Genomic DNA, 24660 nt, shown 5'->3' with positions numbered 1-24660 from the left:
GCGGAATATCGGCTCAGCCATTGCCATGGGGAATCAGCTACTACGCCTGGACCGCAGCGGGCTGGTCCTACTGTGCATTTTCCTGGGCACCCTGCGGGAGTCTGGGGCCGGGCAGATCCGATATTCGGTGCCCGAAGAGACAGACAAAGGCTTCTTCGTGGGCAATATTTCCAAGGACCTCGGTCTGGCGCCCTGGGAGCTGGCGGAGCGCCGCGTCCGCATCGTCTCCAGGGGAAAGACGCAGCTTTTCGCTCTGCATCCGCGAAGTGGCAGCTTGATCACTGCAGGTAGGATAGACCGGGAGGAGCTCTGTGAGACGATGTCCTCCTGTTTTTTAAATATGGAGATACTCGTGGAAGACACCCTGAAGATTTACGGAGTGGAAGTGGAAGTAATGGATGTTAATGATAATGCCCCCAGCTTCCGGGAGGAGGAAATAGAGATAAAAGTCAGTGAGCACGCAACTCCCGGCTCGCGATTTCCCCTTCCTAATGCTAGGGATCCAGACGTAGGAATGAATGCCCTACAGCGCTACCAGCTCAATCCTAATAGTTACTTTTCCTTGCAAGTGCGAGGCAGAACCGATGGGGCCAAGAATCCCGAGCTAGTGCTGGAGGGGAGCCTGGACCGAGAGAAAGAGGCTGCTCACCTCCTCCTGCTCACAGCCTTAGATGGAGGAGATCCCATTCGTCAGGGCACTGTCCCCATTCGTGTGGTAGTCCTCGACGTAAATGACCATATCCCAAAGTTTACACAGTCTGTATATCAAGTGAGTGTTCCCGAGAACCTCAGCTCTGGAACTCGGGTGCTCACGGTAAACGCAACTGATCCAGATGAGGGAATCAATGGGGAAGTGGTGTATTCATTTCGGAATGTAGAAAGCAAAGCTTCTGAAATATTCCACTTGGATTCTAGAACTGGAGAAGTCTCAATACAGAGGCCTCTGGATTTTGAGAAATATAGGTTCTACGAGATGGAAATTCAAGGCCAAGATGGTGGAGGCCTCTCAGTCACTGCTAAGATGTTGATCACAGTTGTGGATGTGAACGATAATGCTCCAGAAATAACTATCACATCTTCTACCAACTCAGTAATGGAAAACTCTCCTCCAGGTACAGTAATTGCTCTTCTAAATGTGCAAGATCAAGACTCCGGAGAAAATGGTCAAGTTTCTTGTTTCATTCCTAACCATCTGCCTTTTAATTTAGAAAAGACTTATGGAAATTATTATAAGTTGATAACAAACAGAGCACTGGACAGAGAGCAGATCCAAAGCTACAATATAACATTGACAGCTACCGATCAGGGAAGTCCACCCTTGTCTACAAAAACCCACATCTCACTAAATGTAGCGGATGACAACGATAACCCGCCCACTTTTGCTCACTCCTCTTACTCGGCATACATTCCTGAAAACAACCCCAGAGGAACCTCCTTTTTCTCAGTGGCAGCATTTGATTGGGACAGCAAAGAAAATGCCAGGGTCACTTACTCCCTGGTTGAGGACACCATTCAAGGAGTTCCCCTGTCCTCTTACATCTCCATCAACTCAGACACCGGGGTCCTGTATGCGATGTGCTCCTTTGACTATGAGCAGTTCCAAGACCTGCAGGTACAAGTGATGGCACAGGACAGTGGGGACCCGCCACTCAGCAGCAATGTGTCACTGAGTCTATTTGTGCTGGACCAGAATGACAATGCTCCAGAGATTCTGTACCCCTCGCTCCCCACTGATGGTTCCACTGGTGTGGAGCTGGCGCCCCGCTCTGCAGAACCCGGCTACCTGGTGACCAAGGTGGTGGCAGTGGACAGAGACTCAGGCCAGAACGCCTGGCTGTCCTACCGCCTGCTCAAGGCCAGCGAGCCAGGGCTCTTTGTGGTGGGGCTGCACACGGGCGAGGTGCGCACCGCGCGTGCTCTGCTGGACAGAGATGCGCTCAAGCAGAGCCTGGTGGTAGTGGTCCAAGACCATGGCCAGCCCCCACTCTCAGCCACCGTCACCCTCACTGTGGCTGTAGCCGACAGCATCCCAGAGGTCCTGGCAGACCTGGGCAGCCTGGAGTCTCTCACCAACCCTGATGATTCAGGCATTACATTGTACCTGGTGATGGCTGTGGCTGTAGTCTCCTGCGTCTTTCTCGCCTTTGTTGTCATACTTCTCACACTCAGACTGCGGCGCTGGCACACGTCACGTCTGCTCCAGGCTTCAGGAGGGGGTTTGGCAGGTGTGCCCGCCTCGCACTTTGTGGGCGTGGACGGGGTGCGGGCGTTCCTGCAGACCTATTCCCACGAGGTCTCCCTCACCGCGGACTCTCGGAAGAGTCACCTGATCTTCCCGCAGCCCAACTATGCAGACACGCTCATCAGCCAGGACAGCTGCGAGAAAAGCGAGCCTCTCTTGGTAGTTGAAGATTCGATTACCGATTTGGGCAAATGTGATCCTACAACTCATCAGGTGAGATTTTTTCCCATGCCTCACAATTATTAGTGTTTCTGCAGAAGTCCATTAAGTTGCTTTTCCCTTTTTTTGATGAGTCTCTTTTAAAAAGTGTTGGGGGGCATATTCAGTTCATACAGACTTAGAGCAATACATGTGAGTTTGTGTATTTTACCTGTAATCAAATTACCATTTTCCAGAAAGGTTTTGTGAAAGTCAACTTTTTTTTTTTTTTAGTTCTGGTTTTCTTTTAAATCCAAAGGTCTCATTTTGCTATCATGACCTGCTCTATAGTAAGTTGAATTTAGTAATATTTTTCTATCGTCAGTGTCTGTGGCTATAAGTGTAAACTGGTTATGACTCTCAAACATTTATTTATTTCCCTATTTAAACTTTGCATCACCTCCATGATTATAATTATATTTTACCATTATTTGCTTAACTTCGGATGCTCAGATTTGACCCTGCTGACTCAACAGCATACTCTAGCGCTTTTTCTTATCTATCTACATACACACAGCCACACATATGTCCACATTTATACATGTAAGCTTTTTTCTGAGCACAAAACAATTATATTTTTATGGCTGTTATGTTTAGACCCTGATGATCATTTCAACATTGTCTCACTAATTACTACACTCCCTTGTGAGAAGAAATGTAGAACACATGTTCCCCCTTATGTTCTAGACATCTTTTCTATTTCTACAGTGAAGTCATTAGGTAGTCTGAAGAAATAATTGAGTTGTTGAACTGGTGTTATTTCCTTTTATTTTTTATTTGTACTTTATGTGTTGAAGGGTTTTTTAATGTAAAGTCACAGATATAGTTAATTTTAATCCAGTGCTTCTCAAAAAATTATTTTCAAATCTGTTAAACATGTTTACATTTTTCATATTTATTCATAGGGAATAGTTTGTGAGTCTAAGAGATGGAGTGGGTTTTTAGACTTCATAATAGACTGATTTAGCTGCTATTCCTTTCAATATTTTTGTCTTCAATATGCCAGTGAATCATAGATTCCCTGTTTCTGTCCTTCATAAGCTCATTTTGTATCATGTCTAAGTATACTCAGTTCTTTTATTCAGAACCAACCTGTTATTGAAGCCCTAAGAGTCCCCTCCTAACACAGGTATTATCTGAAGCAAGGTACAGGAAAGCCGAGCCTGGAGCGGAAACCAGTCAGGGCACTGGGTCACGGAGTCATCTCCCTAATCAATGAAGCTCCTCGTTCTCACACCATCTCTGGATATTGGTCCAAAGTATTTGTACGCTCATGTTCCCTCTTAGGAATTAGCCTTAATATAATTAACTGTACATAAAGTGTTTAATAATTGAGCAAAAAGAATTTCAACTTTAGGAAAGGGAAGTCTTGCAACAGATGCCTAAATTTGTCTTGAATCAAGAAAATGTTATTGTGTTCAGAGCATCTTGGGATAGAATTATGCTTATAGAATTCCAAACAGAAAAAGATTGAACACATTTTGTTTGAGCTGAAATTAGACGAATAAAAAGGGTGTGAGGTATTTTTCTGGGAGAGGAAAGGGTTCTATGTTTTTTAAAATGTAGTCTATCAAGACCTTGGAAAATAAAAAGGAAAGGTTGGTTTTGAAACTTAAGCTTAAGAACGTTACTTTGACCCAAAGGTAGTAATAAAGTTCTAGTAAGGTGTGACGTATGGTCCGGATAAACACACGAACAGAGCCCTGACCATTGTGGGTGTGGCTCAGATGGCTGGTCATTGTCCCTCAGAACGAAAAGTGGCCAGTGGGATTCCAGGGTCGGGGCACATGCCTGGGCTGTGGGTCCCTGGTTGACACATACAAGAGGCAACCTGTCTATGTTTCTCTCTCACATCACTGTTTCTCTTCCTCTCATTCTCCCTCCCTTCCCCTTTCTCTAAAAAAAAAAAAACAACTACAAATAAATAAACAAATAGAAACAAAACACTCTCACGTTTCCTGTCATTAAATTCCTATGGTGACCTACTAGGGTAGACTTCTATAAGTAACGGCGAAGACCTGCTGGCAGTGGCCGTCCTCATCCTGAGTGCACCCTATATAGCTCTGAGGTCTCCCCTGGTTTCCTCTGATAAGTGGAGGAGGGAAATTTATCTGCACATAGGATCGAATCTAATGCTGGGCGTCATTTCATGGCTGTCAAACTTTCTCCGTACCACTTGGTGGAGCTATTTTCTCACGTGGTCTATGTTCGAAGTCTGGAGAGAAGACTTTGCTTTGTTCTTCCAGTATCTTCACTGCCTCCGATTAGAAAAACACAAACATCTCATTCGTGGATTAATGGCTGCTCTACAGGATCCCATCTCTAAGGAACTTTGGCGGTAAACACTGGAAAACAGACCTATCCAAAACTCACAAGTTGACTCCTTTCCTACGCACCAGTCCAACACAGCTGTTGGAATAGTAAATCCCAATTATTTGCAAGGCTCTGGCTGCAGTTTTCAGAACAGACTCCGAGCGCCGCTGTTGGCCAATGTGCTGCGGGAGCTGGAGCGCAGGATCCACCCCGGTGATTTTCTGCGCAGCCACCAAAGCAAGTACGGAGGAGAGGGGCCCGGACGCCGGCTCGCTGCTCGGCAGACCTGATTTCGGAAAACCGATTGGGATGCCTTCAAAGTGGGAGCCTTGAGTTTTCTACGCGGTGGAAGTAGGTATTTTAAACGCAATTTGTAAAGAAAACGTCTCAACGCCAGAGGCTGCAGCAGGACAGGAAGGATGGGAAATAGGGCGAAGCAGAGGAGCGGTACCCGGCGGCGGCGGCAAGTACTCTTCCCCCTCCTGCTGCCTTTGTTCTGCGGGGCGCTGTCCGAGCAGGTCGGCTACTCCATCCCGGAGGAAATGGCCGGGGGCTCTGTAGTGGGGAACCTCGCTAAGGACCTGGGGCTGCGTGTCCGGGATGTATTGATCCGCAACCTCAGAGTTAGTGCGGAGAAACAGTACTTCACCATAAACACGGAGAACGGGAACTTGCTTGTGAGTGGTAGAATAGACCGGGAGTCGCTCTGCCCTCAAAACCCCGTATGCGTCTTGCCCTTAGAGATTGTCGCAGAGAACCCTCTAAATGTTTTTCACGTAAATGTGATGATAGAAGATATAAATGACAATCCACCTAATTTTCCCCAAAATAGCGTTGTTTTACAAATCAATGAATTTGCAATGCCAGGAGCTCGGTTTGGTCTGGAATCCGCTGTAGATGCAGATGTAGGGCCCAACTCCCTCCAGAGTTACCAACTCAGCTATAACGAGCACTTCTCTCTGAGGAAAAAGGATAAGAAAGAAGGCAAGAACGCCCCCGAACTACTGTTGGAGAAGCCCCTGGACCGAGAACGGCAGAGCTCCCATCTCCTGGTCCTGACAGCAGTGGATGGGGGTGACCCAGTCCGAACTGGCACCACTCAAATCAGGATTGAAGTCACTGATGCCAACGATAACCCCCCAGTGTTCAGTCAGGATGTGTACAAAGTTAGCCTGCGTGAGAACTTGCCCTCAGGCACCTCTGTGCTAAAGGTGACAGCCACCGACCAAGATGAGGGCATCAATGCAGAGATCACCTACTCCTTCAAAATACTAGGAGATGTTGGAAATATGTTCACGCTAGATCAGCAAAATGGAGACATTAAATCCAAAGACCCTATAGACTTCGAAATCAGCAGCAGTTATACCATAAGCATAGAAGCCAAGGACGGCGGAGGCATGGCCACCGAGTGTAAAATTATACTAGAAATTCTGGATGAGAATGACAACGCCCCAGAGGTGGTTTTCACTTCCGTGTCTAGTTCCATAATGGAGGACACAGAGCCTGGGACAGTAACTGCTTTGTTCAAAACACATGATAAAGATTCTGGGGAAAATGGGCAGGTCTCATGCCTCATAAAAGAGAAAGTTCCTTTTAGAATTCAGTCTTCTGCCAATAATTACTACAAGCTTGTAACAGAGGGAACTCTGGATCGGGAACAAACCCCAGAGTACAATGTCACCATCACAGCCACCGACAGAGGCAAGCCGCCCCTCTCCTCCAGCACCACCATCACAGTACACATTGGAGACGTCAATGACAACGCCCCGGTTTTCCAACAGTCCGCCTACCTGGTTCATGTGCCAGAAAACAACCCGCCAGGGGCCTCCATAGCACAAGTCAGCGCCTCAGACCCCGACCTGGGACCCAACAGCCTCATCTCCTACTCCATCGTGGCCAGCGACCTGGAGCCACAGGCGCTGTCCTCCTACGTGTCCGTGAACGCGCAGAGCGGCGTGGTGTTCGCGCAGCGCGCCTTCGACCACGAGCACCTGCGCGCCTTCCAGCTGACGCTGCAGGCCCGAGACCAGGGCTCCCCAGCGCTCAGCACCAATGTCAGCCTGCGCGTGTTGGTGACCGACCGCAACGACAACCCGCCAAGGGTGCTTTATCCGGCGCTGGGTCCCGATGGCTCTGCGCTCTTCGACACAGTGCCGCGCACCGCGCAGCCGGGCTACCTGGTCACCAAGGTGGTGGCGGTGGACGCGGACTCGGGACACAATGCCTGGCTGTCCTACCACGTGCTGCAGGCCAGCGAGCCTGGACTGTTCAGCCTGGGGCTGCGCACGGGCGAGGTGCGCACAGCGCGAGCTTTGGGAGACAGGGACTCGACCCGCCATCGCCTGCTGGTCGCTGTGCGTGACGGGGGACAGCCACCTCTCTCAGCCACTGCCACACTGCACCTGGTCTTTGCGGACAGCCTGAAAGAGGTCCTGCCAGATCTCAGTGACCATCACACACCCTCCGACCCCCAGGCTGAGCTGCAGTTTTACCTGGTGATGGCTTTGGCCTTGGTCTCGGTGCTTTTCCTATTGGCCGTGATTCTGGCCATTGCCGTGCACTTGGGACGCTCCTCTAGTCTGGCCACCTGGCGCTGCTTTCAGCCAGGTCTCTGTACTAAGACTGGACCAGGGGTTTCTCCCAACTACAACGAGGGAACTCTGCCTTATTCCTACAATCTGTATGTCGCCTCCGATTCTCAGGAAACACGGTTTAATTTTCTCTCTGGGACGCCAGAAACTGTCCCTCCACAAGATCTTTCTCATGAAGCATCTTTGGTAGTAAGTGTCACTGAGAAGAATAACAAGTTAAGCTTTAACTCTGTTGCTTTTACTCACGTGAGTTTCAATGAATGCCTTTCATCTAGAAATGGTTTGGGGTTTTGTTTTTTTTTTTACTCTATTAAGTACAAAGAGATGAAAATGGATGAGAAAGGGCTTTTAAAATATTTTATTTATTTTTAGAGAGGGGGAAAGGGGGAGAAAGAGGGAGAGAAACATTAATGTGTGGTTGCCTCTCGGGCGCCCTCAGCTGGGGACCAGGACGGCAACCCAGGCATGTGACCAGACCAGAATCAAAACAGGGACCCTTTTGTTGGTAGGTCCGCACTCCATCCACTGAGCCTCACCAGCCAGGGCATCTTTTTAAAGGACATAGTAATGCTTTTATAATATTCAGGTACATTTGCTAGGGATTTTTTGAATACCACTGGGCAGGTCAATTTTATGCCATCTTTTTTCACAGCCACGTGTAGATTTCTTCCCAATTTAAAAAATATTTTGTGGTATGCCTACCAAATGTACTTAGACCCAGAATATAAATATCTACATTCATAAAAATACAGCACTGAGAATTTTTGCTTATATGTTTTTAAATATTTTATTTATTTATTTATCTTTAAAGGGGAAGGGAGGGAGAAAGGGAGAGAAACATTAATGTGTGGTTGCCTATCATGTGTCCCCTGCTGGGAACTGGCCTGCAAGCCAGGCATGTGCCCTGACCGAGAATCGAACCGCAATTCTTTGGTTCGCAGGCCCACACTCAATCCACTGAGCCACACCAGCCAGAGCAATTTTTGCTTATATTTTGATGGGCTTCCAAATGTATTGCCAGTAATTCTCAATAATTGGAACTAGGATTGTTACACATATTAAGGTGAGTTTATCATATTCTTTGGATTACTAATTTTCTTGCACAATCTTTTGGAATATAATGTGTTAGTAGATTTTAGAGTGCTACCCTTATTTCCAGTATATGCAAGTTGGAATTCTTCTATTTTTTTCTTAAAATGTTAATGTTAATGTGTCTTCTGTTAACTTCTGGAGATTCTCATAAGGTGTACAATCACGCTTCTTATTTTTAGGTTTCCATGTTATTGTGAAAACTTGGTTTTTAACCTTAAATATCAGCAACCCATTAAAATAATTCTTTCATTTAGGTAAGTCTAAAAACCTATGAAAAATGCCCCAAATTAAAGCTGAGTGAGGAATTTAAAATTACTCTAATATTTAATTTTGCAACATGGAAAACTGTTAGGGGGTGTCTCATAATAAGGATGTTGAGGGGTATTGGTGATATCGAAGCAGGTGCACTAAAATTAAGGATAAAAATTACTGTGTATAGAAATTTAAAAGCCTATTAGGAAAATCAAAATATGCCCACGGCTACAGAAAATAATCTCAAGAAAGTAGCTCTCTGTGAAACATTTCAGGGAAATACAAAGAAGCTCCCTAAAGTTTCAGTGAAAAGAAATACGGTAGTTTTAATCGTCTTCACTTCCAGCCCTATTTGAAGAACAGTAGGTGGAGCCATTTGAGGTCTAAAAACCAACGGCCCTTTCCCGGAGTTAAGATTGTGCAGTAATTGGTTAGGACTCTGAGCGCCGCTGTTCACCAATCAGAGAAAAGTAGAGTGATCCTGCTTGCAGTGCACGCGCCAGAAGCACAAAGCACAGAGAGAAACTAACCATTTCCTCTTGGACTGTGAGGAAACCGAGCGGAGGAGCCGGGGTCCCCCAGCTGACGGATAAGGATCAAAGTGTTGCTCCTGACTTCAGTGACCGAAGGAAGAATTGGAAATAATCCTCCAAGAAAGTGACAATGACTCCTGCGCGACTGCACCGGGATTGCAAAGGGATGGTCTTTCTGATAACTCTCCTAGGGATTCTTTGGGAAACGGGATGCACTCAAATCCACTATTCAGTTCCTGAGGAGCTGGAAAAAGGCTCGAGGGTGGGCGACATCGCTAAGGATCTGGGGCTGGAGGCCTGGGAACTGGAGGAGCGCAGAGTCCGCATTGTCTCCGCAGGTAGGACGCAACTTTTCGCCCTGAATCCGCGAAGCGGCAGCTTAGTCACCGCGGGCAGAATAGACCGGGAGGCGCTCTGTATGGGGGCCATAAAGTGTCAACTAAATCTGGAGATCCTGATGGAGGATAAAGTGAAAATATACGGGGTAGTGGTAGAAGTGAGGGACATTAATGATAATGCCCCCTACTTCCGGGAAGGTGAATTAGAAATAAAAATGAGTGAAAACGCAGCCACTGGGATGCGGTTCCCCCTTCCCCACGCGTGGGATCCGGATATCGGGACGAACTCTCTCCAAAGCTACAAGCTCGGTAGTAATAGTCCTTTCTCGCTGGAGGTGCAGAGCGGAGCGGATGGTAACAAGTACCCGGAACTGGTGCTGGAGCGCGCCCTGGACCGTGAGGAAAAGGCGGTTCACCACCTGGTTCTCTCGGCCTCGGACGGAGGCGACCCAGTGCGCACGGGCACCGCGCACGTCCGCGTGACGGTCCTGGATGCCAATGACAACGCACCGGCGTTCGCGCAGTCCGAGTACCGAGCCAGCGTTCCGGAGAACGTGGCCGTGGGCACTACACTGCTTCTGGTGAACGCCACCGACCCTGACGAAGGAGCCAACGCAGAAGTGTTGTATTCCTTTCGGTATGTGGACGACAAGGCGGCTCAACTTTTCGAGCTAAATCGTAATTTAGGGACAATTTCAACAATAGGGGAGCTGAACCACGAAGAATCAAGTTTCTATGAGATGGAAGTGCAAGCAACGGATAACGCAGGGTATTCTGCAAGAGCCAAAGTCCTTATCACAGTTTTGGATGTGAATGACAATGCCCCCGAAGTACTTGTCACCTCTCTCTCCAGCTCCATTCTGGAAAACTCTCCCAGAGGGACATTAATTGCCCTTTTACATGTAAATGATCAAGACTCTGGGGAAAATGGGCAAGTGATCTGTTTCATCCAAGGGCATCTGCCCTTTAAACTAGAAAAGTCATATGAAAATTACTATAGTTTAGTGACAGACACAGTCCTAGACCGAGAACTGGTTCCTAGCTACAACATCACGGTGACCGCCACTGATCAAGGAAGTCCACCCCTGTCCACAAAAACCCACATCTCACTGAATGTTGCAGACACCAATGACAACCCACCCGCCTTCTCCCATTCCTCCTATTCCGCCTACACCCCAGAGAACAACCCCAGAGGATCCTCCATCGTATCTGTGACTGCCTATGACCTTGACTATGGAGAGAATGCTCAGGTCACTTACTCCCTGGTTGAGGACACCTTCCAGGGAGTTCCCCTGTCCTCTTACATCTCCATCAACTCAGACACCGGGGTCCTGTATGCGATGTGCTCCTTCGACTATGAGCAGTTCCGAGACCTGCAGGTACAAGTGATGGCACAGGACAGTGGGGACCCGCCACTCAGCAGCAATGTGTCCCTGAGCCTGTTTGTATTGGACCAGAACGACAATGCACCTGAGATCCTCTACCCCGCCTTCCCCACAGACGGTTCCACTGGAGTGGAACTGGCACCTCGCTCTGCAGAACCTGGCTACCTGGTGACTAAGGTGGTGGCAGTGGACAGAGACTCAGGCCAGAACGCCTGGCTGTCCTACCGCCTGCTCAAGGCCAGCGAGCCAGGGCTCTTTGTGGTGGGGCTGCACACGGGCGAGGTGCGCACCGCGCGTGCTCTGCTGGACAGAGATGCCCTCAAGCAGAGTCTGGTGGTGGCAGTCCAGGACCATGGCCAGCCCCCTCTATCGGCCACTATCACGCTCACCATAGCTGTGGCTGACAGCATTCCAGAAGTCCTGGCTGATCTGAGCAATCTTGAGTCTCGAGCTAACCCTGATGACTCCAGCCTCACGCTGTACCTGGTTGTGGCGTTGGCCGCTGTCTCTTGCATCTTTCTTGCCTTTGTCATTGTGCTGCTGGCGCTCAGGCTGAGGCGCTGGCATAAGGCGCATCTACTCCAGGCTTCAGGAGCGGGTTTGGCAGGTGTGCCCGTCTCTCACTTTGTGGGCGTGGACGGGGTGCGGGCTTTCCTGCAGACCTATTCCCACGAGGTCTCCCTCACTGCAGACTCTGGAAAGAGTCACCTGATCTTCCCGCAGCCCAACTATGCAGACACGCTCATCAGCCAGGACAGCTGCGAGAAGAGCGAGCCTCTCTTGCTGTCAGGTGATTCAGTGTTTTCTAAAGATAACCATACATTAATTCAGGTGAGTCCCTATCAAATACTCTTCTCTGAGCTTTGAGCAAAATACCACTTATTATAGGTAATGAGTATATATTTGAAATTTATAAAGCAGACACCATAAAGTTATGTATGTGCAGCAGACACCAATGACAACCCGCTGCTTTTTCTCAGGCCTTCCCTCATACATTATTGATAATAACTTTTTATATATTTCCATATGTTATATATAAAAATATGTATCCACTTCATAAAGTTCTTGTTAATACTGTCTAGTTTTTCTGATTTAATTTATGAACTATAAAATTCTTTCTGCTTTTAGTTGGTTTTATTTCCCACTGGCCTTGCAACAGTTTTATACTGAACGTGTGATACCAGTTTATCTGCTAAGAACACAAATTCTTCCAAAGGGTATAAATCTAAGTTGATGAAAATGATAAATGTTTTAAATCAACCTTTATAAATAGTGACTTCCACTACACATTAAATGGCTAACAAATTCATAAAGTGCTTTAAGTTTCTTTTGAAGTGCAGTGATTCCTTCTGGTCATTAGGGACGCACACAGTTGCACTTTCTCAGTGTCCTCAGTCATTTCATGTTTGACGTCATCCTTGAACTTTCTAACATGGCTGGTTGATTTCATACACTTGTGAAACTTTCACACTGAAATATGCAAAAAAACTGAAGAGGTAGCTTTCTTTTTTCACCCCCATTATAGATTTCTAGAATAAATGTCTGTATGTGTTTCTAGGTTAGGTATTTATTTTGCCCATTTTATTCACTCTGATGATTTTAATGACTTTGTGGAACACTCAGAGTTAACAAATTGTGTTTTGAGCACATTTTTGGTACTTTGTTGGATTTGCAGTAATTCTCTTTTCTTATGTTAAATTTCCCACAATTTTCACACACATGGAAAAATTTTATGGAAAGTGCACAGATTCTGGGTGTTTCCTGAGAACTTTATGCTTATTGTAGAATGTTGAACAGAAATTGAATGCTAAAGTACATTATTCATGAGAAAGAATTGCTGAAACATGAGAAACCTGATTTCCTTTGGTGAAATGTGTTATAGGGTAAGGAATCGTAACATCCTAGTTATTTTCTTTATTTCTTGCCTATCAACTTTTAAAAATCCAATAGTTAATTAAAACTTAGACTTACAAAAGATATTGAAAACCATTTAGGGGATGGGCCTAAAATCAGACAGTTACTGCTCCTGGGATTCACATGACACTTTATGCTTCTTCACAACTTATATAACTGACAATTTCATATATGTGTGTGATTTCTTTAAAAGGAAATTTTGAGCATACCTAAATATGCAGTCTTTGTGTTGACATTAAGTTCCAAGTGTAATTTAGTAAGTAGAGCTTTCTTAAAAATATCGAGGAGAATAGAGGCCAATGTCACTACTGTTGTTTTGTAAAAGCTATCAAAATGTGTATCACAAGGTCAGTTTTCATGTAGTGGTCAATTCCAAAGGAAAGATGGAACACACAACAAATTACTTGGGAGGCTAAGCTAGTATTGTCCAAATATGCTGGCTTCTGTTTATTTAACCCAATTTAGTGATAATCGTTAAGAGATAGTGCCATGAATAATCATGACCCATAGGCTATATCCCGAATATCGGTAACCTTAACAATGCTTCCAGTTTGAGCTAAGTAGTCTTCAGTAAATGGCTGTTGAGTGAATGAATGAACAAATGTCTGTGCTCTGGGGATTACCTGATATCAGTATTCTAAAATGTAGTATGATAGAAAAATAACTTTGCAATGAGGTAACTCCTAACTGTGTGACCTTTGACAGCTTATTTAATCTCTTTCAGCTTCAGCAAAATAGGGATAACAATATATAATTTGAAAAGCCATGGCAAGAACTAGTGATAACATATTCATACATAACATGCTTCATACATAATATATACTGAATCAGCTGTAGCCGTGTTTTACATTTTTGATAGAAAAAAAGAGGAGTCACACTTTCATTGCCAGCACACTTCACATTCTGTTGGGAAAAGCAATAATGGTTCACGTGCCTCCACAGGTGGTGCAATGGGATGACCTGTGGGTGGAAGTAAACCTGTTCTAAACTTGTTATGAAAACAAATTTTAAGATCTTATAAATGCCTAGAAACAGTTTTGATTGAGAAGCCTCTGTTTGTGGTCATAAAAGATGGGGAAAGATTTTTTTGCAAGCGACAATTTCACAAGTGTTAATTTTTCTCTGTCTGAGCCACAATGTAACCTAAACAAGGATCCTACTCTTCCAATAGGATTGCTAGGATGATTTAACTGGAAAATGGATCACCAAAACCTGAAAGTTGGAGTTAATTTTGTTTGGGCTGTGTGAGTTTAAGCTAATGGCCATGCAAAATATTATTCTTAGCTTTAGGACATTTGTTGATAATTTAGGATTAATAATTAGTATATGTGTTGATTGATATTTTTATTGGTTTGAATGTTTATATTTCTTATGGTTCCAGCAATGAAATTATGTCAAGGACTTTTCTTGCTTTCCTATGCTTCCCTCAAAGTAAAGAAAGGAGAGACTTACTTGTGAGTAACAGAATGGACCCAGAGCACATGTGCCTATATACTATAGTTTGTATCATATGTTTAGAAACAGTAGTTGAAAATTCTTTAATTTTCATATAATGTAAATATTTAATATGTAAATTATAACATCCCCTGGTTCAGCAGGAGTGTTATTGACTTAAATATGTGAGTTGACCCAGCCTAGAGCAAGATTTGCAATAGAATCTATAGAAGGTCCCGATGTTGGAAGCAATTCTTTTACAAAATCACCACCTTAGCAGCAATTCTACATTTGTCTTCAAAGTAAAAGAAAATGAGAGTAGAAACAAACATGTTGAAGTTGTGTTAGAGAAGCTACCAGACCTGGAAAAGCAAAGCCCACATCACTTGCTCCTGACAGCCTTGGATGGTGAGGGCCATTTGGAAACAATGCAGTACAACACTTCCACCCCTTATTTTGGCCAGAATGTACATGGGGCCAACCTTTGAGAAGCCATGCCCTGGCACTTCCATGGTGAAGGTAAGTGCTACTGACCCAGACGAGGGCCTCAAAGTGGAAACCAAGTTGGCTTCACAGCCCAGAGGACCCATATCCAGCTTGGCCTTGATCACCAGAGTAGAGAAATAAAAGCTTTAAGTACATTGGACTACAAAGAGATTAAAAGATATTCTACAGTTTAGGAAACAAGGAACAGGGGGGTTGACTGGTTGCCCAGTATAGTTGAGATGAAAAGTCTACACCTCCATCTTGGCCAGAACCAAAATTCTAGATGATAATAACGAAGTCCCAGAGGTGATTTTTTACTTCTCTTTCCACAATGATTCCTGAAGATTCAGCACGTTGGCCAGCAGTCTATTTAAAACACAGGATCCAGATTTGGGAGAAAATAAGGAAGTACAAGAAAATGTACCTTTCAGAATTTAATCTTCCATGAATAATTGCCACAAGCTTGTAACAGATGGGGCCCTGGACCTGGAATAAACCCTGGAGTACATTGTCACCTGCAGGACCACTGACAGGAGGAAGCTACCTCTCTCCTCCAGTAGAAGCATCACCCTGCATCTTGGAAACATCAACAATAATGTGCTGTTTTTCCACTAGGCCTCCTATGTGGTCCACATGGTTGAGAACAACCCTCCTGGTGCCTCCATCGCCTAAGTCTGCACCTCACATCCCAACATGGGACCTACCAGCTATTTGTCCTACTCCACTGTGGCTAATTCCAATACTATAAGTGAATTTGAACTAGCACAGAATGCTGGAGAGATACTATTCCTTGTAATCAAGTGATTGTACAAATGGATCCAAATAATGTTAGCTTTTCATTGAACTTGCAGTTTACAAAGTGATGTTTGCATATAAAATTCCCCATTATATATCACTGTCAGTGATTTAGAAGCTTGAAATCTAAAATATAACAAAAAGGAAACAGTTACTTTTGGAAATTAGGTAAAACAGTGAAATTAGGTAAAGTGGATAACATAGAAACAGAAAAGAGTGAAGGGAGAATTATAGGTAAGTCAAGAGAAAGAGAATATTAGTAGTGAGATGCATAAGATCGGTAAGTCCTGGTAGGGTTCCTGTCGGCGTGGATCCTGTTGTCCACCTCAGCTATGTTGATTTTATTATAAATGCTACCTGGATGTTAGTCTTTAAAAAAAATTCAGCAAATCAGATAACTTGGCATCTTCAACCTGGATTGCCACATCTTAGAAACCAAGAATAGACAAGCATCTCCACAGATATGTGTCATTTGCATGGTTTGGCTTTATCTTGTGTAATACTTGACCTAGCAGTATATTAGGGGAAGCAATGAATATTTTCTCACCAGGAATTGAATATTCCTGGTGAGAAAAAGGCACTTATTTGACACTGATTGACTCTCCTATTTACCTTACTTAAAGCTGACTTTTACATGTGGTATGAGGTAAGCAATTCAACAAGGTGATGGTCAAGGTTCTCTTTTCCCATATGGAGGCCCAGTTTTTGCAGCACCACTTTTTGAAAAGATTTTTCCTTTTCCTATTGAACAGCTTTGGCACACTTGTTGAAAATCATTTGATTGCTGTATTTGGGTCTATTTCTAGACTGTTGTGTGCCATTGATCTATTTGTGTATCTGTCTTGATTATTGTAGCTTCATAGTAAGTCTTGAAGTCAAGGAGATTGTCTACCAACTTTCTTCTTCTTTTTTAACATTGTTTTGACTATTCTTGGCTCTTTGTCTTTCCAAATAAGTTGACATCATCTTGCCACTTTCTAGAGGGGAAAAGCCTGCAGTGGTGTTGAATGGAATTGCATTGAGCTTGTACATCCACTGGTGGAGGGGGTCATCTTAACAATATTGAGACTTCCAACCCATGACAGTGCTATATATTTCCATTTACTTAGGTGGTCTTTAACTTCTCTCGGCAATGTTTTGTAGTTTTCAGTGTGGGGGTCTTGGATATCTTTCATTAAATTGTTCATACATACTTGATACTTTTTTAATTTTTTTCAATATCAGTGTATGGTTGCCTCTTGTGTATCCCCTGCTGGAAACTGGCCTGCAACCCAGGCATGTGCCCTGACTAGGAATTGAACTGCGACTGTTTGGTTCTCAGGCCCATGCTCAACCACCGAGCCACACCAGCCAGGGCAAAATTTATTTATTTATTTATTTATTTATTTATTTATTTATTTATTTAAAAGATTTCCTTTATTTATCTTTAGAGGGGAAGGGAAGGAGAGAGGGGGAGAAATATCAGTGTGTGGTTGCCTCTCGTGTGTCCCCTGCTGGGAACTGGCCTGCAACCTAGGCATGTGCCCTGACTGGGAATTGAATCGTGGTTGTTTGGTTCGCAGGCCTGTAGCTCAATCCACTGAGCTACACCAGCCAGGATACTTGATACTTTTAGATGTTACCATAAATTGTGTTTTAATTTTATTTTCTGATTGCTTATTGCTAGCTTACAGAAAAGTGAATTATTTTTATGTATCCCATGTGCTTTTGAAAAACAAGAGGTACAGGGTGCTCTGTTCTTATACTGTATGAAAATATCATGTGAGAGGATATAGCATAAGCTTATACCACCTTTTCATAAGTTCAGGCTTCAATTCTCTGCAGTGTGTAGGTTTGAAGAGTCCACCCAAAGACAAGAGCATGCCTCAAGTCAAGTGGGTGGTTCGTTCATGCATTTATATAGCAAACATTAACTGTCTGCTTTATGCAAGGCAGTTTCCTAGGTGCCAGAGGTGCAGCAGTGAACAAGGCAGACATGATTCCTGCCTTAATGGGTCCTCATTCTAAGATGTGGCGTTTTACAAGTCTGCTAAATGCCACCAACAAGAAAAACAAGGATGTTAAGAGAGTTTGAAATAGAGAGGCTTACCACAATTCAAAGGGTCAAGGAAGGCTTCTTTCAGGAAGTGATATTTAGCGTGAGATCTGAAAGATAAGTAGAAGTCAGCTAGGTAACAAGAGGATTAAAAAAGAAAATGGCAGGCAGGGGAAATTGCACGTGTAAAGGTTCTAAAAAAGAAAAGGTGAGCAACTGAAAAGGGCTGGGGGGGGGCTAAAAATGGAAAATAAGTAGAGCCTTGTAAATTGTATTAAATATTCTGGATTTTATTCTAAGTACCCTTGTATTTAGGAGCTATTGGAAGGTTTTAAACAAGGGAGTATCAAGTTATGATTTGAATTTTTTAAAGATTACTCTGGCTGGTGTGTGGTGACTTGATATAGGAGGCTTATAAATGGAATAGGGAGAACAGATGGGAGACTGTGATAACGTTCCTGTTAGGAAACAGAGCTGGAATGTATTAAAAGGAAGGCAGTGGATGTAGAAATAAATGGAAGGACTGGAGATATATTTAAGAAATAGATTCAGCAAGACAATGATGGAATGGCTGAATGTAAACTCCATGAGAACAGTGACTCTTCTGTTTAGTATATTCCTCAGTGTCATTTATTATATTTCTCAAGATCATTGCCTGGCAAGTGGTAGGTCCTCAATAAAATATCATTGACTGAACAAGTACAATGGATAAAAGAGAGATGGGATTGAGTCATTTCTAGGTTTCTGAACTGAGAAACTGGATGGCCTACGGTAACATTTTGTAGGATGTAGAAGACTAGTGAAGGATAAATTTCAGAGAAATCAGGAGTTGAATTGTGAACATGTTAAGTTTGAGATTCTTTGAAATGTCCGAGTGCAGATATTGAGAATGTGGTTGGGCATATGGTCAGCATTCTTTTCCTTTAATTTCTTCCATTGTGATAATCTATTCAGATGGGTAGAACCTTACCAGGTTGATTATGATAAGCTTCCTGATGACTGGTCTGCTTTGGGGCTCATGGCAGAGCTACCTGTGTTTTATTTTTCTTCCTGATTTCTTTTTCAGTGTTAGAAACATGGAGAACCTCACTGTATCTAATTCATACTCAACCCCCTCTTCAGACTGGTCCCAGTGCCCAGTTCTTTTGATGCCTCTGGAACTCTGTTTGAGTTAAAGTTTATCAAGCTGTTTTAGTTTGTTGCTATTTAATTTTTTTATTTGATTGCATGTTTTCCATGGAAAAATGTAAGCTCTGTTTTTCTTCACCATCTGTTTTTTGCTTCCAAACAGTAAAATTTTAGATAAGGAATATTTAGGGTAAAAGATACACAACACAACAACAATAATAAAATTGTTGGATGATTGTAGTATGAGGGGGATCCAAAAACCCCAGAAATTATTTATTAAAAAATTGTGTCTTTATTCTTACATGTTTAAACTTCAGTTACATTCAAAGTACTCTTGTTGCGATATACCTATTGAGGCTTTTTCCACTGCTCAAAACAGTTTTATTTATTGTTTGTTTCTATGTGTTAGGAAGAGCTACTATATCTCTCAGGCTTGATAGACTGGGTTAATGTGGTAGGTGTTACGTAGAGTCCAGTGGCACAGCCTTTCCTGTTACCCCAGCTGTGTACTCAAGGTGCACCAGGTGTGGGCTATATACACCCTCCTGTTGTAGTTAAGCCTTGATTGCTGTTGGCACATCTAGGGTCAGCCACTGCCTGTGTTCTGCCTGAGGTCACACAGCACGAGCTACAAAGCAATGTGCAGATGGCTGCTACTTATGCTGGGCTTGGAGGTGCCCAGTAGAGGCCAAGTTGTGAACCAAGGCTGGCTCCTGCTAGTGCTGGGCCTGGAACCACTTAGCTAGGGGAACAGGACTTGCTGAAGCCTGATGCTGCTTGTTTGAGAGAATTTAGGAAAATGTGTGCCAACAAAGCCCCTTTGTATGGAAAAACCACTGGAAACAGTTTAGGTGGACCTAAAAGTTGGGTGGGGCAGGGCCTCAGGGAATCACCAAGGCGGGGCAAACAGTGTAAGCCAGGTTGAAGACGTTTCAGATAGGCCTCCACCTGCTGTTTCTGGGTCGGTGGGGGGGGGGGGGTCAGAAGAGAACAATGGCCTCTGCCAGCACTTCTGTCTGGGAGAAAGATGCCCTGAAACTCTTGCTCTGATGCCAGACGGTTCAATTCTTCCCTCCATGTCTCTGATGCCTTTCGATCTCCTTCCCTGGTGCTGGAGCTCAGAGGGAGTAGTCCAACTAAGTTTGTGTGCAGACCCCTTCAGAGGATTGCCTGGGGTTCCAGATATGCCTGTCTTTCACAGCCCCGCTGTTTTTTACAGCCAGAACATATGGAGACTTATTTTCCTGGCACTGGAACCCTAGGATGGGGGGCCTGGTGTGGGCTTGGGACCTCTCACTCCTGAGATAGCTCTCCCAGTTTTTGTCTGACTCACCACATGTGCATGTAGGACTGGCTCTTTCTGCATCTCCACCCCTCCTACAGTCTCAACGTGGTGTCTACTTTAATTCTGTAGTTGTGGGACTTCCATTCAACTCATTTTCTGGTGGGTCTGAATGATGGTTGTTCTTTCGTTTAGTTGTAATTTTGATGCGGTTGTGTAAGGAGGTGAGCCATGTTCACCTATACCACCGTCTTAAATTCTTTAACTCTCAGTGGTTCTGATATTTCAGAGTACAAGGTACTAAGTAAATATTATTTCATTTTTTACTTCACCATGAGAGTGTTTTATCTTCATAAAAAGTTTAAGGTCATGACACAGTCATAATTTCCCCCATTGATTACTACAATCACTCTGTACTCTCAGCTTGCACGGTCATTTCTGCAGCCCTGCACTGCCATGCAGAGAGAGGGATGCCCGTATGTACTCTTTTACGGTTTGCTTTTTAAAAATATTTCATTAGTTTTATTGCAGTATAATTCATATATAATAAAATGTATAAAACTATGCAACTCAATAAATTTTGACAAATGTTTGCACTTGTGTAACTAGCACTATAGTTGAAATACAGAACATTACTGTAACCTTCAAAAGTTCCCTCATGCCCTTCGCAATCAATTCTCCACATCCCTCCAGGCGCAACTGCTGACCTGCTTCCTGTCACCGTAAGTTAGTTTTGACTTTTCCAGAATATCATCTAAACGGAATCCTACCACATGTGTTCTTTTCTGTTTGCCTTCTTTTACTCGATGTATTTTTGAAATTCACTCACATTGTTGCATATATTAGTAGCTTATTTCTTTCTATTGCTGACTGGCATTGCTTTGTATCAATACATCACAATTTCTTTAGCCATTCACCCTTTGCTGGATATTTGGGATGTTTGCAGTTTGGTGTTATTCTGAATTGAGGTGATATGAACATTTATGTAGAAGTTTTTGTGGGCATAGATTTTTAGTTCTTGTTTAAACACCTAAAAGCACAATTGCTGTCATATAATATGAGAAGTGTATATTTAGCTTTATAAGAAGCTGCATATTACCACATTTTTAAAGTGGTAATAGCACTTAACATTTCCATCAGCAGTGCATGAGAGAGTTTCATCTGATCCATATCCTCCCCAAATGCTTCTTGTTGCTAAACTTTTTATTTTAACCATTCTAAGGGTGTATAGTTACCGTCTCATTGGGGTTTTAATTTGTGTTTTCTTATTGACTAAAGATGTTGAACACCTTTTCATGTGCTTATTCGCTATGCATGTATCTTCTTCTTGAAGTCTGTTCAGATCTTTTATTCGTCTTTGAGTTATTTGTCTAATAAATTGATCTATGACAGTTTTAAAAATACTTTGTGTCTGGCTGGTGTAGCTCAGTGATTGAGCACAGGCCTGGGAACCAAAGGATCACGGTTCAATTCCCAGTCAGGGCACATGCCTGGGTTGCAGGCCAGTTCCCAGCAGGGGACGCATGAGAGGCAACCATACATTGATATTTCTCTCCCTCTCTCCTCTTCCCCTCTAAAGATAAATAAATAAAATCTAAAAAAATACATTGTAGACGTGAATGTTTGTCACATATATGTTTCGTGGATATTAGGACTTGCCTTAAAGACTGGCTTGGCTTTTTTCTTAGTAGTGTCTTTTGAAGAGCAACAGTTATAAGTTTGATAAAGCCCAATTTATTCATTTCTCCTTTTATAGTTATTATTTCTTATGTCCTATTTAATACAGCAAATATTTCCTCCTTTTTCTCTAGAATTTTTATAATTTTATCATTTATAATTTGGTATATGATCCACTTTGAGTTGATGCTCTGTGTATAATATGAAGGTTTATATTTTTCTGAAGGGATATCAAGTTGTACCTTTGGAAAAATTTGCCGGGATAATTATCCTTCCCCATTAAGTAACCTTGGCACCTTCCTCAAAAATCATGTGACCATGAATATGCGTCCTTTTATGGGATCTCTGTTCTAATACATATATATCTGTGATATTGTAATAAAGTATTGAAATCAGGTAGTGTTAGTTCTCTTATTTTTGTTTTCCTTTTCCAAAGTTATTTCTGTTATTCTAGGTCCTTTGATTTTCATATAAATTTTGGTATCATGCTGTTACTTTCTTTGAGAACAAAAAAGACTTCTGGATATTGATTAGGGTAGCATTGAATATATAACTTCAATTTAGAAAAAATTAATGATATTACTGAATCTTTAAATCCATGAACATGACATATCTCTTAATTTATTTAAGTATTTTTAAATTTCTCTAAGTAATGTTTTGTGGTTTTTCATTGTGCATATTTTATGTATGTTTTGATAAATTCACTGCTTATTATTTAATGTTCTCTACTATTCTAAATAGCATTTCAAATTTTTATTTTCTAATTGATCATTGCAAGTATATAAAAGCATTATAATTGAACTTACTGGGGTGACATTGGTTATATTGATCTTCTATTCTGTGCCCTTAGTAAATTGACTTATGAGTACTAGTAGGGTTATTTTTTTAGAATTCTCTACATACACAAATATCTTTTGCAAAAAAAAGGATTTATTTCTTCCTTTCCAATCTGTATTTCTTTTATTTCTTTTTTTAAAGTTTTATTTATTTTATTTTTTAGAGAGATTGGAAAGGAGGGAGAAAGAAAGGGAAGGAAACATCAGTATATGCTTGCCTCTCATGTGCTGCCCACTGGGGACCTGGCCCACAACCCAGTCATGTGCCCTGACTGGGAATCAAACCAGTGACCCTTTGGTTTGTAGGCCAGCACTCAACCCACTGAGCCATACCAGTCAGGGCTCTTTTATTTCCTTTACCTGCCCTGTTGCATTGGTTAGAACTTCCAGAGCAAAGTCAAATAGAAATGGTGAGAGTGGACATTCTGTTTGTAGTCTTTTCTGAGGGAAAGTATTCAGTCTTCCACTATTAAGTTTCCAGGGATACAGATTGAGGATGTTCCCTTTATTTCTAGTTTGTTGAGAGTTTATCTTTAAATCATGAATGAGTGTTCAATTTTGTCAGATGCTTTTTTGCACCTACTGAAATGACTATATAACTTTTCAGTTTTACTTGTTAATACAATAAATTATACAGATTGGGTTTTAAATGTTTGATCATTTGCTGTATTTGTACAGACAAATGTTTTCATTTCTCTTGGGTATATATGTAAGAGCTCCATTTTATTGGTTCCTGAACTTGCATTTATTATTTCTTTGCTTCTGCTTGCTTTGTGTTTATTTTGCTCTTATTTTTCAAGTTTCTTGAGGAGGATCATAATTTATTCATTTGAGACCTTTTCTCTTATGATTAGTGCTATACACCTACCTCTCAGGACTGCTTTAATAATATTCCATAAATTCTGATATGTTGTATTTTTACTTTCATTCATTTCAATGTATTTTTAAATTTTCTTTGAGCCATGGGTCATTTAGAATTGTGGTGTTTTATTTTCAAGAGTTTAGAGACTTCTCTGTTATCTTTCTGATTTTTTGTAATTTTATTTTATTTTATTATTATTTTTTAGATAGGTACACACGATTTTTAAAAAATTTAATTATTGTTCAAGTACAGTTTTCTGTCTTTTACTCCCATCCCAGCCGACCCCCCAGTGCTCCCCACCTCCCTCCCATTTCCACCCCTGTTAGTTTTTGTCCATGTGCCCTTTATTCTTGTTCCTGTGAATCCTTCCCCTTTTCCCCTGAACTTGCCTCCCTTCTCCCCTCTGGTCCCTCTCTGCCTGTTCTGTGTTTCAGTGTCTTTGCTTATATTTTACTTGCTTGTTTGTTTTGTTGTTTAGGTTCCTGTTAAAGGTGAGATCATATGGTATTTGTTTTTTATCGCCTGGCTTATTTCACTCAGCATAATGCTCTCCAGTTCCATCCATGCTGTTGAAAGGGTAGGAGCTCCTTCTTTCTTTCTGCTGCATAGAATTCCATTGTGTAAATGTATCACAGTTTTTGGATCCATTTATTTACTGATGGGCACCTAGGTTGCTTCCAACTCTCAGCTATTGTAAATTGTGCTGCTATGAACATTGGGGTGCATAGGTTCTTTTGGATTGGTGTTTCAGGGTTCTGATTTTAATTTTAATTCTAAGATCATCAAAGCATACATTCTGTGTGATTTCCATTCTTTTAAATTTGTTGAGCTTTGTTTTATTACCTTGGATGTGATCAGAATATGTGCTTTTGGGTGGAATGCTCTATAACTATCGATTAGGTCCTGCTAGTTAATGGTGTTGTTCATTTCTATATTCTTTTAGTAATTCTATCAATTCTTTGAAAAGTTTTAACAATTATTGTTCACTTCTGTATACTTATTAGTAGTTCTCTCAGTTGTCAGAGTGTTGAAGTTGTCAGCTGTAATGGTGGATTTGTCTATTTTACTTTTCAGTGACGTCAGTTTTTGTTTCACATATTTTGAAGTCTCACTGTTTGGTGTATACATATTTAAGATGGCTATGTCTTCCTGGTGGATCGACCCTTTTGTTATTACATAATGTCCCTCTTTGTCCCTAGTAATTTTCTTTGGATAAATAAGCATTTAAGATTATTAAATCTTAGGACTTCCGCCAAGATGGAGGCAT

The 24660-nt window shown here is 42.5% G+C and overlaps 2 protein-coding genes across 2 annotated transcripts in view; both read left to right on the top strand.

The window, feature by feature from the left end:
* The window catches only part of LOC119051015 (protocadherin gamma-A6), a 117004-nt gene that overhangs the window by 49774 nt on the left and 42570 nt on the right, over positions 1–24660 (top strand).
* Positions 26–9369, top strand: LOC128625743 (protocadherin gamma-A11-like). Its single transcript, XM_037147573.2, has 2 exons — positions 26–2455; positions 9240–9369. The coding sequence occupies exons 1-2, from the start codon at positions 26–28 to the stop codon at positions 9279–9281; spliced, it is 2472 nt and encodes an 823-aa protein (XP_037003468.2). The 3' UTR covers positions 9282–9369.

This window comes from Artibeus jamaicensis, unplaced genomic scaffold (genome assembly GCF_021234435.1).
Source record: "Artibeus jamaicensis isolate MK-2021 breed Jamaican fruit bat unplaced genomic scaffold, CSHL_Jam_final contig_456, whole genome shotgun sequence".
Classification (NCBI taxonomy): Eukaryota; Metazoa; Chordata; class Mammalia; order Chiroptera; family Phyllostomidae; genus Artibeus; species Artibeus jamaicensis.
Note: the sequence above shows the minus strand (reverse complement) of the source record. Positions and strands in the feature narration are given on the sequence as shown.

Excerpts from the sequence above, each read along its gene's own strand:
- LOC128625743 (XM_037147573.2), top strand. The coding sequence starts at position 26 with ATGGGGAATCAGCTACTACGCCTGGACCGCAGCGGGCTGGTCCTACTG. Across the intron at positions 2,456-9,239 it reads GTGATCCTACAACTCATCAG|GAAACCGAGCGGAGGAGCCG; the intron begins GTGAGATTTTTT and ends TTGGACTGTGAG.